The sequence below is a fragment of the Cervus canadensis genome, chromosome 4 (assembly GCF_019320065.1).
Source record: "Cervus canadensis isolate Bull #8, Minnesota chromosome 4, ASM1932006v1, whole genome shotgun sequence".
NCBI classification, from domain to species: domain Eukaryota; kingdom Metazoa; phylum Chordata; class Mammalia; order Artiodactyla; family Cervidae; genus Cervus; species Cervus canadensis.
Genome location: NC_057389.1, coordinates 105,096,884 through 105,114,609, shown reverse-complemented (window position 1 = coordinate 105,114,609; position 17,726 = coordinate 105,096,884). Strand labels below are relative to the sequence as shown.

Sequence of the window (17,726 nt, the reverse complement as noted above, 5' to 3'; positions counted from 1 at the left end):
TGAGGGCTGGTTGGTGGTGCGGTGCGGGGGGCTCCCGGCGCCCCAGTTCTGACCTGTAGCACAGCCCCGTTACTCCAGTCGCGGGCCTCTCCTGAGCGGAACGCCAACTTACGCCGGGGTTTTATGACCTACACAGATGGGGGTTGAAAGCGAGGTCAGCACTGTCCAGAGGCTGACCTCAGGCGACCACGTGACCGAGGGGCAGCAGCTATGGCCGTGAGAGGCTGAGTCCCCACAAGGACAGCAACTTCCTGAGGGCAGAACTGCCACCCACTATGCAGGGATCTTGAGAAGATAGTTTGTTAGTAAATTATCAATGACTTCCAAGGACACAAAAAATTGCCAACAGGGAGCTTTGGGTCTACAAGGGGTGGGAAAACAAAACGTTAAAAAAAAAAAAGGGCAGCCAAAAAAACTTGATTTCAAACTTGCTTCTCTCCTTAATTTAGCTAGAACATTTCTTCCAACGCCCCTTTTGCGCTCAGTGTGGCTTTCAGAAAAGTCCTTTTAGACAAGAAGTACTTGTCAGCCGGCACACTGCAAGTGAAAGCTACAAAATCTAAAGAAACTGCAAATTAGTATTTTCACCACCAAAAGCCACCATTAAATGCAATTTAGACGCACAGTTAACAACCAGGCAGATGATCGCCGAGTGTGGGAGAGAATGCCAGAACACCCTGCCTGCCAGCGACAGCTCCTTGCCGAGGGAGCGAGGAGCAAGGCCCCGCTCCCGGAGGGCAGCATCCGTGTCCACCCCCCGCGCAGCTCTGGCCCCCGCCCCGGCTCTCACCTGCTTCAGCACAGAGTGTGGGGCGCTGGTGGGCTCAGCCTTGGCCTGCACGGGGGCGGCACCCTGCTGCAGGAGCCGCTGCTCGATCTCCTGCTCCTGCTGCAGCGCCTTCACGAAGGCGGCCTTCAGGCGGCTCGTGTGCTCCACCTTGAGCGCCTTCTTCTGGTTGGACGCCATGCAGTTCTCGCACATGATGGCGCCGCCCTTCTCCTCCCGCCAGCGGCACGTGAAGTCTGTCTTGCACTGTGCACACATGTAGGGCTCCCGGGAGAGCACGACGGCGGCCGACATCCTGCCTGCTGCAGGGGCAGACAAAGGCTCACGTCGGAGGAGCGGGAACAGCACGGCCAGAGCCCGCACCCCCCCCAGGAGGGCCGTGCACGCCGGCAGAGCCCAGGCAGCACCCCGGGCCAGGGGCCCCACGCTCGCTCACCACTGTGTGCGGACGCAGGGCTGGCCTCCAGAAGCTCTGCCGGCAGAAGCAACGCCGATGCACTTCAGAAAGCACTGTGGGCTCGGCACCCTTGACACCAGCTCTCAGACACCTGGCTTCTCGCGGCCATCCTCCCTACCCACGGAGCAGACACTCCCCTCCCTCCTGCACTGCATCAGCTCTGAGGGAGATGGTGGCCACTCCAGGCCCCACCTTGTAAGGTGACGGCACCCTTGCCAGGGGGCGAGGTACGCGAGGACCAGGCGTCTAGGAAGTGCTCCCGACAGACACTGTGCCTGGCGTCCTGTGCCCATCAGGGCGTCCGGGCTGCACAACAAGCTCTTGAGGGGACACCCCTACCCCCCATCTTGAGAGGAAACAGCCCAGGGAGCTAAGTGACTGTGCACAGCTGGTCAGACGCACAGCCGGGTGCCCTGGGAAATGGGAACCTGGTGGCACCCAGCTCTAAGAGGGGTGACCAGGGCAGCCACAAAAAGCGCCTGCTGAGGTGTGGGGTCATACTTTATTCAGCGTGTGTACACACACACACACACACATATATATGTGCCATCCAATGTGCATTAAGGGGTAACTCTGCATTTTGTTCCTATCTCTTCCACGGCCAGCACTCAAAGTTCAACAGCCTCCTGGCGTGATGGACCATGAGGTGGAGAGACCCCAGTCTCCCCATCCTGCCTGGGGCCTGGCCAAGTTGCCTCTAGCTGCTGAGGGGCTGCAGCGGGGGATCCGACTCTAGGGGGCTCCTGCCACTCCACAGAACAGACAGGACGCCACCTGCCCAAGTGGACCGAGGCCCCGGGGTCCACCGTGGGCCCCAGCTCCGGGCCCCAGCTTGGAGCTTCTCCTTGCACACATCCACCCCCAGAGGAGGCTGCCCCTGCTGCCCCGGCAGCGGCAGCTGCCCTCGGTGTCAGCGCCGCCGCAGGCAGGACTCGGAGGGAGACGGAGCCCTGACGGGGACAAGCGCAGACAGACCAGCCTGGGAGAGAAGGTGCCCAGCACAGGCCAGCGCAAGACCGGCGGGCACCGCAGGCTACTGCCTGCCACACCACACAGGCCTGGCAGCAGCTCTTTTGCCAACCGGACCTCATCCCAAAGGAGTCATGATAGGAGTGCAGACACGTCCAGGCTGTGTCAGAGCCCACACCTCTCTGCACTGGGCCCGGCAGGGGGCCCACAGCTCCTCCGGTGCACTCCACCCAGCCATCCCCGGCCCTGAGGAGGGTTACCGCTCTGTCTCCTCTTCAGCACGGAGCATCTGATGAGAGCACGTGGGGAGGAGATCCAGGCTGGCTAGCTAATCGGCCACTCAATTTAAGGACAGAAGAGCCCTCAGTTCAGCATCCGCTGGCGACTCCCTGGGGGCAAACCTGACTTCCTACTTTCCAGCATCATTTCTCCTCACTAACCCATATGTGCTCTTTCCTTCCTACCACTTCCAGAGAGGGTAATGAAGTGAAGCTGGAGGCACAGGTGTCGCTCCCCCAGTGTTGGGACTCAGCGCTCTGCAAAGCTTTCCCCAACTCTCAGAGGAGGCCCCATCAGAAAGAAGCTGCCCACTGTACATTTAAGAAATGATCTAGGACGGGAGGGATAATAAACAGAGTGGGATTGATATACATACACTACTATATATAAAATGGGTAACTAATAAGGACCCACCGCAGAGCATGGGAAACTACTCAGTTCTCTCTGATGACCCTCATGGGAACAGAACCTAAGAAAGAGGATGTACGTATAACTGATTCGCTTTGCTCTGCAGCAGAGAAGCCAACACAACACTGTCAATCAACTACACTCAAAGGAAAACTTAAAAAAAAAAATATTATCTAAATCTCAGAGCAAGTGAAGAACTGATGGCAAGAGATCATCCACAATGTGCTCCGAGACAGCCGTGCATACACAGCAGATGTGTCCACATGCACTATGCATCGGAAACAACTCACAAGATGGAAACTTCAGCTCCAAGACAGAAAGCAGCCCTGGGCCCATGGCCTGCTCACCTTGTGTCTCCAGCAGGTTTTGCACCACCTCCTCCAGGCCAACCAGGTAGATGAATTCGTTGTTGGCAGCGCTGGGCAGGAAGTTCATCTCAGGGGCAGGGGGCTTGGGTGGGGGGATTTCAAGCAGTGTCTTCTCCAGCTGTTTGCGCAGTGCAAGCTTGGCGGCCGCCTGCCGACTGGCTGGAGAATCCGCAGCAGTGACCACAGAGGCCACGCTGGTGGGGGTGGAGTTGGCCTGAGCAGAGGTGGCTGTTGTTCCTTTCAGCGATGCTGGGGAGGGCTTTGGGGAGACAATGACCTGGTCAGCGTGCTTGAGGGGTGCACCCTGAGGAGAACCCCACAGTCTGTACCATTAGCTACGCTAAGTCCTTATCAAAGTTAACCTGAACCATCAGCTACACTAACAAGTCCTTAAAAGTAACTCAGAGCTGCCTGACATCAACAAGCAACAGAAGAATAGACATTAAACTCAACTGCTCTGAGATGACCAATCTTACAAATAACCTGTTGAAGTTTAGCTGATCCAGATAACTTAAAAATCTGCAATCTGCTGCACTCTTATCAACTGAGGACACTCATAAAGCCGCCACCATCACAGTGGGTACCCCTTTGGCACCCCCGCACCCAGGCGCATGGCCACCGTCCTGTCACTACAGCCTGGTCCCCCTTCCAGCACGGGTCTGGGCGGCCCCCCTCCTCAAAAGGCTGCAGAGGTGGCCCACGGTGGCACCAGCGGCAGTTCCCTCACGAGCACCTGTGTGCCCCCACCCTTTACCCTTCCCCATCCTCACTGCTCCTGCATCCTCACCCTCTTCTGGACCCTGCTGGCTCACCTTCCACCATCTCCTTGCTCCAGCCCACTTGCCACCCGACACTCAAATGTTCTCCCCAAACTGGGAGCGGACCATGCCAGTGCCCTTAAGCTCTATGGAACTGAAGACCCTTCTGGGAATAGGAAAGCTGTGTACACTATCCCCAGGAAAAGGCACACACCTCACAACTGGTATGCAGTAGGCTGTGGGGCTCAGGGAGCTCATGACCCTGGCCCAAGGCATCTCCACAGGGGAGTGAGACTCCCCAGTACAGAGGATGCCACCACAGCACCTTGACCTGGCCACCGGGCCTCTGACCTGCCAGCTCTTCGCTGTTCCCCTTGCCGCTCCCTTGGCCCCTCGGGGAGCAGAGCTGCAGGATCACCACTGCCTGCCTGCTGCCTGGCTGCCATCCTCATGACACGAGGACAGGATGACACACAGTGGAGATCTGATCAGCGTCTACAGGGTGGACGAAATGGCCTGCCCGGGACGTCCCCATGCGGGCAGCAGGACTGTACTTGAACCTGACCTCAGAAGAGCATAGCTGGCCATGATCTTATCTGAGAAAGGCAGGCAAGGATGAGCCATGCCAGAGGAAGAGGAGCTAACTCGCACACCAACAAAAGCTCATGCAGACCCAATCATTTCACCTGTCAATGAGGATCTTTAGCCTGCCGCCCCAGCTCCATCTTCCCATACTCTGTTAGGTGGGAGCAAACCCTCACCCTCTCAGAGGCTCTGTACAGAGATGAAGGGACACGCGGCTAAAAATAGATGCACTGGCACTGAAGGGACATCTGCAGACATTCCCCTCACGTGCTTGCTCCTGGCAGCGGTGGCGAAGAGGGAGGGGTGGGTGGAGGGGAAGGGGGAGCCTCTGGTGACCCCACCCTCACCCTCTCAGCAGTTATCTGCCTCTATTAGACAGCAGAGGGCAACAGGAGACTCCTGTCTCCTTCATAACCCAACAAGGGTCCCAGGAACTACAGCACCACAGTCCATGGGACTGGACTGCCTGTTGCACGACTCACCTGTGGGATGTTGACGAGCAGACTAGTGTTGGGGACGTTGGCGACACGGATGAGGCCCTGCTGAATGATCCTCTGTCCCTGAATCTGCACACTGGGCACAGACGCCCGGGGAGCCAGGAGGAGTGGCGGCGGCCCTGCGCTGGAATGTTGTCTGATGTTGTGGATTTGCTGTCGGGGTGTGGGGCACAGACAAGACAATGAGAAGACAATAAAAAGAGACTCGGGGAAAGAGACCCAGTCTGAGAACTGGGGCCATTCTTGCGAGAGGGAAAGTTGCTTGGGATTGCTCCATAAGCCCATGCTCTGCTCACCTGGGCCCCTCTGACGAGTGGGGGCATGACGACCTGGGAGCTCGCCTGAGGCCCTAACTTTGAGGACGTCTGCTGCCCGCCACGGACCAGGGGTGGTGGGATGACACTGCCAGGCATCCGAGTTGAAGAGGTCTGTCAACAACACCAACCCTCAGATCTTACACGGCTTTTTAAACAGGTTTGTTGTTTTCATAAAGGTACATACGCATACCCACCAAAATGGTGGTGGTAGAAAAAAGCTAAAATGTCTACTTATTCTAAGCACACAAAAGAATGAGGAACACAGACTCCCAACAAAAGCCAGGCCAACCTGGACTCACTCAGGACTCAGGCACCCCGATGGTGACAAGTTAGCTAACTGGGATCAATACTACCCGCCTGCTGGTCTGAGCTGCGGTCTCTGGCTTGAGTGAGGGCAAGTGGGCCTGGCCTGACCTCTGTCCTATGGCTGGGGTGGGAGCTCTGATCATCACACCCTGTGGGCAGAGGAGGCTGTGACAGGCTCAGAGTCGGGCTGAAGTGGGAGCCCAGCGTGTCCAGGATCTTGGCTGTCTCTCCAGTCTCACTAGAGGCAGCCGTGGGAGGGGCCCTCCGAGCGTCTGTGTGATTCACGATGTCAACAGGGGCTGGTTTGGGTATGGGGATGCAAATGTGACTGGCGGGGGGTTCCCACGGAAGGCCTCATTCTAGTCTTACGAGAAGGAATAAGTGGCCTTTTGCAGAAACTGGATCAGGGCTACTCAGGAGCATGATGCAGAGTAAACACTGACCTGAAGTGATGGCTTGCCGGAAGGAATGTTCTGGGTGCCCCGTACAAGCGGGGGAGGGGTGGTCACGGAGCTCCCAGTGGAGCCTGCGGGCTGCAAGAGATCAGGACAGGCAGGAGGTGAGAGGGCTACCAACCATGCTCCTCCCCACACATGATTCTGAGGAGGTTGCTTTTTTCTTCTTTAAGAAGCTTCAGGCTCTCAAAGGTTCTGTTTGCCTGCCACGTTCACTGCAGTGGGAATTAACATGTTTGAAAGACATAGGACGGATTTTCCACGGCCCTTTACCCCTCTGCCCCAGGGTACTTGGCATCACTGAGATTCGGGTGCCATCTCTGCCCTCCAGGGGACAAAAAAAGGCTGGCGGTAAAGGCCGAGGCTTATATATATACACCAATCCCCACCCTGGTGAGAAACCCTCTGGTCCAGGCATACAGCCCACCAGGGACAGTGACAGACTCGGTTCCATCATCAGCTCTTAAGCAATCAACAAGGAAGCAAGTACCGAGCAGGCTCGTCTATCAGGATACTAACAGCCGCTAGGCTTGGTCCACGTGTTTACTAGGTGTGGAGTGGGAGCTCAAAAAAATCCCCAAGTCAGACCACTGAGTGTCCTCCTGTCTCGCTCCCTTTAAGGTGGAAGCAATGTCTACACACTGTCAGCTTGTATGGCCCAAGGTGCATTTATTTTCTGGTTCACTGAGAGAGTCATCAGAATGTAAGGAAGGGTAGCCGTGTCATGGACCAGGAACCTTTCCAGAATGGGATAACAAAAGAGGCCCACAAAACCAGCCTGACCTTGCCTTACAGGGTAAGCCCCGTTTAGAAGCCGCACAAGAAGCGTGAGGCGGGGGCAGGTGACAGGGGCAGAAGCCCCGGGACACGGGCTCTGGGGTTGGGCATGTGCAGCCTGAAGCAGGCATTCAGCAGTCTGTCCAGAAACCCAGAGCGGCCCCTGCCGGCCACCACAGGCACCCCCAGGGCAGGACGCCCTTCTGAAAGGGTCTCAGGACAGAGCTGTGTTTCCAGCACCTTCAGAGACGTCTGCTCTCCATTTCCTTGATGGGAGTCTACAGGGAATGAAGTTCTCATACTCAGATCCAGAATATTCTAGACTGAAATGTAGTCTGATCTCCTCCAAGCTAAATCCAAAACCTGGGAACTTGAGCCTGCAAATCTCCAGTTCAGACCTTGCCCCACTGCCCCCGAGGAGACCTGACCCCTCACAGACCCAGCTCCTCAGGGCGCCAAGGAAGCGCCCGTGGCTTTCTATCCCCGGTCCTAAAGGGGTCTCCCAGTGACCCCTGGGAAGTGAGCAGCCACGCACATACCTTCTGGGTGGGAGTTTCTTTTTGTATTTGACTCTGCCGCAACTTCTTCAACAAAACCAGTTTTGCTTCTTCTAACCTTAACTCTTCTTTTAGTTGCTTAATCATCCTTTCTCGTTCTTCAGGACTGCTTTTCTACAAGGGCAAGAGGACACGGGCTGGGGGAGAGGGCTGGGGGCCAGGGGACACCCGTCGGCTCTGCTTCGAGGCAGTTCCCCAGCGCCCCGCGGGGACAAAGCTCACCATAAGGGCCTCGGTGCTGGTCTCCTTCAGGGGCTCCTCGGCCAGCCCATTCACCCTCGGGCTCACAGGCTGCTCGTTGTCAGAGAGCACAATCACATCGGGCGAAGGGGGTCTCCTCTCAGACTTCATGTCACTGTGGGGCAGGGAGGGGGGCTGTTAGCCGAGCACCCCGCCTGTGGTGGGCAGCGCTCCCATGGATGCTGGGGTTCGGACGCAGACACAGTGAAGTGGAGGCGAGCAGGCTTCTCACCACCCTTCCCCGCAGCCGCCTGCCTGGGCTGCCTTTTCTCACCACACTCACCTTGTGGCCCTAGAGCCTGCCAGTTTACGGCTGAGCCCTGTAAAGAGTCAGGACCGTCACCAGTAACCACTTCTGCGTCCCCGGGCTGAGGACACCTACATGTCCGCACTTTGGAGCCCACCACAGCCCCTCTCCGCACCATGTGGCTCAGTACTGAACGAGAACATGTGCTCTTGGATCTTGAGCCTGCTGGTGGAGCGCCTACCCACCCATGCTGGGAGACACCTGATGGGGAGGCCAGCCCCACCTGAATCAGCATTTCTGTGCTGAACCCAGACTCCCTGACAACCCGCACGCCCCTCCCCAGGTGACAGAGAGGCTGATGCACGCGCTGTCAGTCACAGTCTAACTCCCCAGCACGGGCATCACTACCTCACAAGGCAGCCACGGCAGCCTGCTGCGTGGTCCCCCCTGGGCTACAGCTGGGCTCCCTACCCGGCCAGGGCCACCATGGCGGTGCTGGCTGCATGCTGTGACACTGACTGGAACGCAGAGCACAGGCGCTCTCACAGACCGGTGTCCAACCCACCCACTTCCTCTGCTCCCAAACCAGCTCCCAACTGCCCCTGCCCACTATCCTCTGCCCTCTTCTCCCAATCCTACCACTCAAGTTCCTTAGAATGTATGTGCACATCTGGTGATGCTAGGCTTCCGCTAATGGCATTGCTGACCACATATATAAGGACCAGTGGGTCTCAGAGACAGTGCTTAGCGCCAAGCCAAGCAGCTCCATTAGCTGAGGACATAATGTAAACTCTCCCTTCAGATCTAGCCTCAGCATGTGTGCTGAAAGAATCAAATCAGCAGGAAAGCCAGCCAAGGACTGAATTCACCCACTAGGTGGCACTATAACCCAAAGAACAAACTCCATTAAGTTAACTGGGACTAACAACAGCTCAAAGTTGTCCCATTCCTTCCAGCAGAGTGGGGAACAGTTACAGATGGGAAACTGGTATTTTAACAGCCCACTGAACTGCCCTTTCCACTCCCAGAGTGAGCTATGTCTTCAGGGAAGGGGAGGCACAGAGGGCCAGACACTGGGTTCAGTGACTCCCCCAACCCCTCAACCCGCAGGGCTCCCCTTGGCCCACCCTAACCTCAGCTCTTAGAGCAGCACAGCTGCTGCACTTGAGCAAGCCCAGTCCCGATGCACGTTACCCACCACAGCTACAGCTGCTGGGTGGTCTGCCACGAGTGATCAGGAGGGTGCACCGACAGAAAGGCGCCCATTTCAAGGTACAGAACTCCCTCATTGGGGTCAGCAGCCCACATTTTCAAGTCCAGGAACTGGCTGGCTGGCTGTAAAATAACCCAGGATGTCTCACTAGGGCCTCAACAAACCAAAAACCAGTGCAGTTCAGGAACCACCACTCTTTCAAGTCTGGGTCTCCCTTGCTGGCTGCCGACTCTGCCCAAGGTCCACACTACAGACGCCCCCGGGGCCCCAGCCCAGGCTCTGTGGACAGGCGCACGGGCACGGAGCAGACACAAGGCGCTGGCCGCAGCCCAGGGGGCTCCCAGCGGCTGCACACAGGCGGCGCAGCGGCCTCGGCAGAGCCACATGTAGTCACGACTGCCGGTGCTGCCCGAGCGAGAGCGGACGGGGGGCAACGCACCCTAAGGGGGCTTATCACTTTTTACCATCTCACAGAGCACGTGCCCGTCTCCCAAAGGTGAGACGCCTAGTACAGCGCAAATGTGCCTGAGGGAAGAGGGCAGGGTCAGGGGCTGGACCACATGGAAGCTGAAGCTTCCTGAGATGACCACTGTGACCAGAGCTCTCCCAGGTCCCATCTTGGACCGAGACTAATCAATAACTCGTCCAAGAGATGACATCACCTCCCATCAGTGATCACTCAGCATCCCAGCAGCCAGCAGGGAGTGAACTTCCTGTATGCTAATCAGGCCACCAAAAAGTCATGTGACAAAGGCATTTCCCTCTTTGGTCATGTGACCCTTTAACTGTGCCTTCCAACGTGAAAACCATGGCAACAGCCAGTTCTAACCAGTTTGTGACATGCAGCCTTCATTTTGAGAAGTGAGGTAGGGTTCAGGTGCTGTCAGGAAATGGAGGCGCCAGCTCGCCCTGGGGCTGCGGGGCTGCAGGCACTTCCTGTGTGGCGCCGGCCCACAGGGGACTGTTCGCTTGTTACAGGGACCTGGGTCGCCTCTTCCAAACTCAGAAGGGCCACCAGCCCCCACTAGTTTCCAACATGAAAAACTTTCCTAAAGCTCAATTTTAACGCAAAGGTACTTCAAGTTTCTCAGTACTTTCCCAGAGAGTTCTTTTAATTCAGGGAAAAGGACACACACATTTGACAAAGGCTCAAAATTATCGTGGGCATTCTTTTTAAAAAAACGTATTTTAAATTATAAAACCATCTAGCCCAACATGCCAGGGAAACACTGTAGTGGCCATGTGTACTATTTCGGTCCAGGGAGGCTGCCTGGGCACCACGTTTATTTGAAAGCTATGATTTCAGGGCAAATTCATTAAGCCCAGCCTGCCCATCTTGGGAATCCTGATATAAATTATTATGATCAGAAGAGATTTTATGTGACCTGGAAGCAAGCCAGGCTGTTTGTGAAAATGTTCTCACTACCTCCCTCCCTTGTATGCCACCCGAGGCTAAACAAACAAAAATTCTGTTACGTGCCCGGAACTTCCGTCAAGTTTCCTGGAGATTAAAACTTAACTCACAACAAGATCCCTCCATTCACAGCACCTCCATCCCTACCCATCAGCAGTCAGTGTGGGGTTAACACAAGGACAGTGCCTTGGCCTTCCTACAAGGGCCACCCTCCCTCAGCCTCCCAGGGTGATGCTGCCACTGCCCGCTCGACAGGCAGGTTCCCCAGCCCAGGGCTGGGGCCAGGGACCAGTGTTCCCACTTAGACACTCTCTCCAGAAGAGTGGGGCACAGCAGCTCCTGGTGAGGGCCAGGATGCTCCCAGGCTGCTGTGACAGTGGCAAAAACAGGGGTCCAGCCCTGGTGCGACACCACAACCCCGGAAAAGGGGCCGAGGCCCCCTGAGCCAGAGGGGAGGGACTCTCCTCCCGGCACCATACTGGCTGGTGGACAGGCCACAGGGCCTCCTCCCAGCGTAGGCACGGCACTCCAAGCCTGAGCGTGCTGTGGGAAGGAGGGGCCACACTCCTACAAAACTCCCCCACTGGGTCCCGCCTCGTACAAGTGAGACGCTCAGGGCAGGACATTCCCTCTGTGCCTCCTACAAGGTTGGGGACAGTAATTCCTGCCCCACTGCCCCTCAGATTCGCTGGGTGAAGTGAGACCTCAGCGCCAAGAAGGTCTGGATGCCCTAGGAGGTCCCTGGGGCAGTTCGGGCCCCAACCTCCCAAGGCAGTAAGGAGCTGCTCGCTGTGAGGTGAACTCGGCAGACAGCAGACAATCAGGTTAACAGTGAAGACTGGTGTTGAGTCTACCCCTGGTGTGCGCCTACCGCCCCCTCTTCCCTGTACCTGGCTCCATGACAGTCTGAGTTCACAAGAATCCACAATGCCTGTAGACTGACTGACTTATCTCTGTGCACCTGTGGGCAGGTCTTTCCACATGCACAGATACTACACTGCTCAAAGATCTGCAAGCTCAACTCAGAAATCAAACGATTTCTGAATTGTGTCATTATGTATTTTCAAGCACCAGGCCCTAGAAATCCATTTCCTGTGAGCCCAGGACTCTGGTGGATGTTAACGAGGAGTCCTAACACTCCCAGTTGACAAACACTGTGTAGAGGACCACTGCACCATACCCTTATGAGGCCACCCACTCAGTCTGCAGCGTGCCCTGAAAGGCAGCTCACTCCCTGCAGCCTGCAGTGAGGGACGGAGAGGAAGCAACAGCGCGAGCTTCTGAAGCAAGGTCACAGCCTCAAAAGCTTCTCCTCGGGCCCTCAGAACATGTGCTCTGAGAGACCACCCCACAGAAGGACGCCAAGCTAGCCGTTTGGCAAGAGGGTCACAGAGACAGACACAGAGACGGCCCGGCCCCCTCACACAAGGAACAAAGCCGCTGGAGAGGAGAACCCAAGAAGCTACACTCAGCTGGGACCAGTCAGCCAGCAGAGCTGACAGACGACGCTATGCTGTCACAAATACTTTAAACCACTCAACTCCTGGGGCTGGCAGCCCAGCTCTGCCCCCGAAAGCTAGCCAATGCCAGTGTAACTCCAGTGTAACTTGTTGAAAACTGTCTTCAACAAGGCTGGCCACTCTAGACATTACACTACCCTGGGAGAGAGAAGGCGGCAAAGAAAGAGCTTATCCAAGTAACCACCCCCACTGAACCTCAAAGCCCCTTCTCCTCCCCTGAAAGGACCAGCAGCAGTTCTCTGAACACAGAGGGTGCCTTGGGGCAGATGCCCACTCAGAAGGAGATTGGCATACAGTTCAGGGACGGCCCGGCCCAAAAGAGAAAGGGGTGCATGGGGAGTCCCAGGAGAGCAGACAGCCATCCTCAGGCCTGGGAGCCACCACTGGTGGCTTCAGGCACTGCTGGGAGGGCTGTCTGAGCCAATGTTGGAAAGCAATTCCATACACTTAATCCAGGGAGCATCCCTATTTCAGAAGCACTTCTAGGAAAGTTCTAAAGAGAGAAAATTTTTTATAAAACGTTTGTCACCAGTTCCCAGGTTAGACCTACCGCCTGGTAACGTTTCACTGGCAGTTTCCAGTTGCATACTGTTTGTCTCAGTGGACACACACCAATGGGATCTTTCACAGTCATCTGGGCGTGAAAGCTACTCACTGGGACCCCACCACACAGCATCCTCCCTTCCCAAGAGGCCCCATCCACTCAGACACGCTGTTATCAGAGAGGGAACTGCTATATGCAGACACAGGCTGTGCCCCAAAGCTGGACACTTGCCTGCCCTGGGGACTGGCGGGCAATGACGAGTGCCGGGCCCCTGCTGCGCCCCCAGAGCCCACCTGCTCCCCGCCTGCCCCAGCTCTTCTGAGATTCCCTCAGCTCCCCTTCTTGGCATCCATTACCACCTCTCCCAGTCCTGTAACTTGACACCCTGGTGGCTGGGATGTCAAGACAAAAGCCCAGAGCCTGCTTTGTGGGGGCCAGGAAGTCAGAATCCATCGTGCTTCTAGGCCACAGAGGCCATGGAGGTGAGCAGCTGAGATGGGAGTTTTGAAACCCAGCCATAATTCTTCCTGGAGACTCCAGGTCCAGCTATTGCTCCAAGACTCCATTATGGCCAAGGATCTCAGAAGAAAGGAAGGGAACACGTGTGACCAGGGTCTGGCCCCAAGAGCCCATCCCCCACCAAGGCCCCCAGAGCAGGCGGGCAGAGGCAGCTGCAGTGGAAGAGCACTGCGCCATCTGCAAAGCCAGGAGGCATCCGGCCTGTCCTGCTGGGGGCTCCTTCCAGGAACACAGGAGCCCCTGAAGTCACACAGTCTGGCCAGGGGAACCAAGAGGACCTTCCTGGGACTGGAAGCAGGGATGGGGGCCAGCTATGGGGGCATGAAGGATCCCTGGAGAAACAAGCCAAGGACAGGCAGAAGGGAGTGTTCCCTGAGCCAGCAACCGGCAGCGGCCCCACAGAAAGACCCTGACCTCCAAGCGGCAATGGGGCGGCCTGCAGGGTCAGCCCACCCATGGCCACTGCAGCACGACCTGCCAGCCAGGAGCACGCTCCAGTTGGGGCACCGCCATGCACTCTGCCCAGAAATCTGGGAAGGGCACTTGTCAGAAAACAACCACAGTCACAGAACTGAAATGCTGGCCTGTGTCAGATTTGGACGTTTGCTGACCTTTTATGGTGGCCACCTCTGTATGATCCTCTCAACTGTCACCTATACCTACAGGTGTGGAGGGGGACTTGAGAGTGACTTCCTGAGGTGACAGCCCCAAGGCCTGCAGATAAGCTGGGCCCACAGCAGGTCTGCTCAACTCTCACACGCCAAGGCCCGCCACGTGCACCCCACCCTGCACTGGGGCCTGAGCCCCTGCCCTACTCAGAGCAGCTGGACGCCTGTAGCCTGCAAGGGGCTAAAGGGCACCCTAGAAAAGAAGGTGTGGAGCAAGAGAGGGTGGGTGTCACACAACCACCAAGTGAGGCCTCTACTCAGGTCATCAAACACCATTTTTGGACTAGGTTGAAGGGGAAAGCATTTTTATTTACACCTGCAAGATCCTGGATATCCAGTCAGCAGCATCTGCATGCTGAGTCCCTGAGGTGATAAAGAGTAACAGAGCAAGGACTCCGATGTGGCCCTCAGACTTATCTGAGAAAACAACTCTTGCTACATGTGGACTGCTGTCTACTCGGAGGAAGCTGGGTGATGTTTTAGCACTCGGGAACTCACACTTCCAAAGGGCCTGGGCCTGGGAAGTGAAGGTCAAAGGAGTGTGGGACCCCTCTGCCGGCCACACCACCATAGCTACCATCCATTTTTTGCTCTGTCACTGTACCCATGTGCCAGGCCAACCTTCCTCCAGGGAGAGATTCAGGAGCACTCTGCAGCACGGAGGGACTCCCTACAGCAGATAAACCCAAACACACCTCCTAGGACGCCAGCTTCCTCACCAACTCACAGCAAGAAAAAAGTCAGCTGTACACAGATGAAACAAACACTGCTTTCCAGCTTGCAACATTCACAAGCTCTTGTGATAAATGGAAAGTGCTTTGTTTGCCTGCAAGCTTCTTGCCCCCTCTTAAATATGTGTTTCAAACTGCTGGATCCTCCCTCGCCACGCCCTGGCAAACCCCAGGGGATGTCCTCCCACAAGGCTCTGGAGTCCGTCCCCCCACCAGACCTGCTCCAGCTGCTCTGAGCAAAGCTGCTGTGAGACTCCACCCAGGTCAGCCATGAGGACTGTGGGGGTTGGGCACTCCTCAGTGGCTGCAGTGACCTGGGCCAGTTACCAAGCCTCAAAGAGTTTCAGTGTCTCCATCTGCAGAATGGGATGCCACTGACCTTGAGAGGATGCTGTGAACCGCAGAGGGCACAGAAAGTGCATCCAGTCAAGGGATGACCACCCCCCCTCTCCCCCTCAGGCTCACAGAATGTAAGGTGCATGCACACTCAGGGCAGCTCCCATCACCTTTTCTGTTACAATTTAGCTCTGAATTGATTCATTTGGCCACCTGCCCTGCAATTGGAGGTCTCTGGTGACAAGGTCTCCAGCTGAGGGCTTCTCTTACCCCGACTTTCTGAGCCCGTCAGGCCGCTAACCACTGTCCTGCCTGAGATGTGCGCTCGGAGTCCTCCCAGGTAACCGTGCCTGTGCCCACCCTGGACAGCCCGCCGGGTCGCCCCAGCGTGGGCCTCAGGACCCCTTCAGGGCTTCTGCCAGGTTGTTGTAATATGGAGATGACATTTGCCTTTTGTACCAAGTCAGAACAGTTGCAGCAAACTGTGCCAAGATTCAAATTGTTGTCACACTGTAGGCAATGCCTTGGATAAAGTACAAGCTATTGATTGTATTAAAACTCAGCATTTGAGTACACATGTCTTTTTAATATTCTGTGACAAGATAAAGCACTCCTGCTGCATACCAAAGCAGAAGAGCCATTGGGGGGGGGGGCGGGAATCACACGTTTGGGCATTCGCAACGTTTGAAGGAAGGATGGACAGACATGCTGTAGTTATTCAGATGCCGGTTTCCGGCATGCACTTTCCCCAAAATGGTTAGAGCAAAGCGGGTTCACTTCCAGGAAAACAACCAATAATATGTCACCAATGATAATGTCGGAGCTCCCAACAAGCAAAATGTAGAATTTTGGAACACTTGTGAGTCCAACAGCTTCCCAACAGATCAGACAATTAGCTAATCTGATTTTCTGCAATAATGAAAAATAAAATGTATCAGTATTTGAAAGATCTCTGTAACTTAGTCAACTAATAGTTTCTAATGTTCAGTGGTATCATTACACACTCAAATATGAGTAAAGGATCATTCAGGGAGAGAAGAAACAAAATACCCCGATGCTTCACCCTTTACAAGCTGTAAACAGTGACTTCCTCCCAGAGGGCAGAGCACAGAAGGGAGGAAGAAAGTAGCTTTATGGTGAAGACGCCTGACAGACGCCCAGGTGGTCAACACCACAGTGACGACGCTCACTGACGGGACGCACCCTGGCCACGCGTGTGAGAAGGGCACCTCCCCTCCGTGGGCCTCTCCAAAACCCAGCCCGCCCGTGAGAGCACCCAGACAAACCTCAGCTGCGGGCCACCCTACAGAACACCTGACTCCCAACTGTCCAGGTCATGAAAACCAAGGGAGTCTAAGAAACTGTTTCAGCACAAAGGAGACTAAAGAGACCTGACAAAATGTCATGTGGGATTGTGGGACAGAAAAGGTAAAAACCTGAAACAGGAAATCAGAACAGACAATATAGACTGTGGTTCGTAGTAACTACTTAGGACAAATGTTCCACAGCAGTCTGTTAACAATAGAAAAGACTGGGAAGGGGTGTGTAGGAATGACCTTCACAACTTTTCTGTTAAGTCTAAAGTAATCTTAAAATTTTAAAAAATTTTTTCTGTTCAAAGTACAAGAGGGACTGATAGATTTTAATGTAACTGAGTACAAAAACTTAATCAAAGTTTCAGAGTCCACAGTGCAACTAACTGTTGGGAATGGCCACTCTGTGTCCTGCATTAAAAGAAGAAACACACAATTATGCAAAACGACAAGCAAACACTCCTCCCTGCCCCAATGTGCTTGTCTGTGTGAGGCTGGATTTCCTTCACATGCTTCACCCTAACAATTTAGCACGAGAGACTAGATGGAGAAGCAGATAGGAGAATCCAGCTGTTTGCTTATTAGAGAGAGCTGCAAAATAGTTTTTTTTTAATGAAAAATGTTCTTTATGCTAACATGGAATTGGTTCATTATTGTTCATTATTATTATTTAAAAATAAACAAGTATTTTCAAATTTTTCTAACACAGTAAATGTCAACATATTTTCCACACAACTAAGCTTCTCTGGGGCCCAGAGATGGAAAAGGGGCCAGGGCCAATGCTTCCGGCAAAGGGTTTTCTGTCCCCATCGAAGGAAGATGCCAGCCCGTCTGAGTAGAGGCGCCCCAAGTGGAGTCCTCCTGACATACCACAACCCATGCGTTTGTTATTTTTTTTCCAATTTTTTTATTAGTTGGAGGCTAATTACTTCACAACATTTCAGTGGGTTTTGTCATACATTGATATGAATCAGCCATAGATTTACACTTATTCCCCATCCCGATCCCCCCCTCCCCACCTCCTCTCCACCGATTCCCTGGGTCCCAGTGTACCAGCCGAGCACTTGTCTCATGCATCCCACCTGGGCTGTGATCTTTTCACCATAGATAATGCTGTTCTTTTGAAAATATCCCACCCTCACCTTCTCCCACAGAGTTCAAAAGTCTGTTCTGTACTTCTGTGTCTCTTTTTCTGTTTTGCATATAGGGTTATCGTTACCATCTTTCTAAATTCCATATATATGTGTTAGTATGCTGTAATGTTCTTTATCTTTCTGGCTTACTTCACTCTGTATGAGGGGCTCCAGTTTCATCCATCTCATTAGGACTGGTTCAAATGAATTCTTTTTGACGGCTGAGTAATATTCCATGGTGTATATGTACCACAGCTTCCTTATCCATTCATCTGCTGATGGGCCACAACCCATGCGTTTTTTTCTTGTTACCAAAGCTGTGTTTTGA

At 54.7% G+C, this 17,726-nt stretch overlaps 1 protein-coding gene across 11 annotated transcripts in view; it reads right to left on the bottom strand.

Annotated features, from left to right (window-relative positions):
• GATAD2A (GATA zinc finger domain containing 2A) overlaps positions 1-17,726 on the bottom strand; it is a 92,832-nt gene that overhangs the window by 5,510 nt on the left and 69,596 nt on the right. For 7 of the 11 annotated variants that reach the window (XM_043467482.1, XM_043467473.1, XM_043467478.1 and 4 more), the window contains 8 exons: positions 7,743-7,875; positions 7,503-7,634; positions 6,175-6,264; positions 5,405-5,536; positions 5,094-5,261; positions 3,248-3,527; positions 791-1,089; positions 54-128 (listed from right to left, as the gene is read on the bottom strand). In XM_043467482.1, the coding sequence (XP_043323417.1) occupies positions 54-128; positions 791-1,089; positions 3,248-3,527; positions 5,094-5,261; positions 5,405-5,536; positions 6,175-6,264; positions 7,503-7,634; positions 7,743-7,875 (1,309 nt within the window). The remainder of the gene's footprint in view (positions 1-53; positions 129-790; positions 1,090-3,247; positions 3,528-5,093; positions 5,262-5,404; positions 5,537-6,174; positions 6,265-7,502; positions 7,635-7,742; positions 7,876-17,726) is intronic. The other 4 variants (XM_043467480.1, XM_043467481.1, XM_043467484.1 and 1 more) reach the window with 3 other exon arrangements.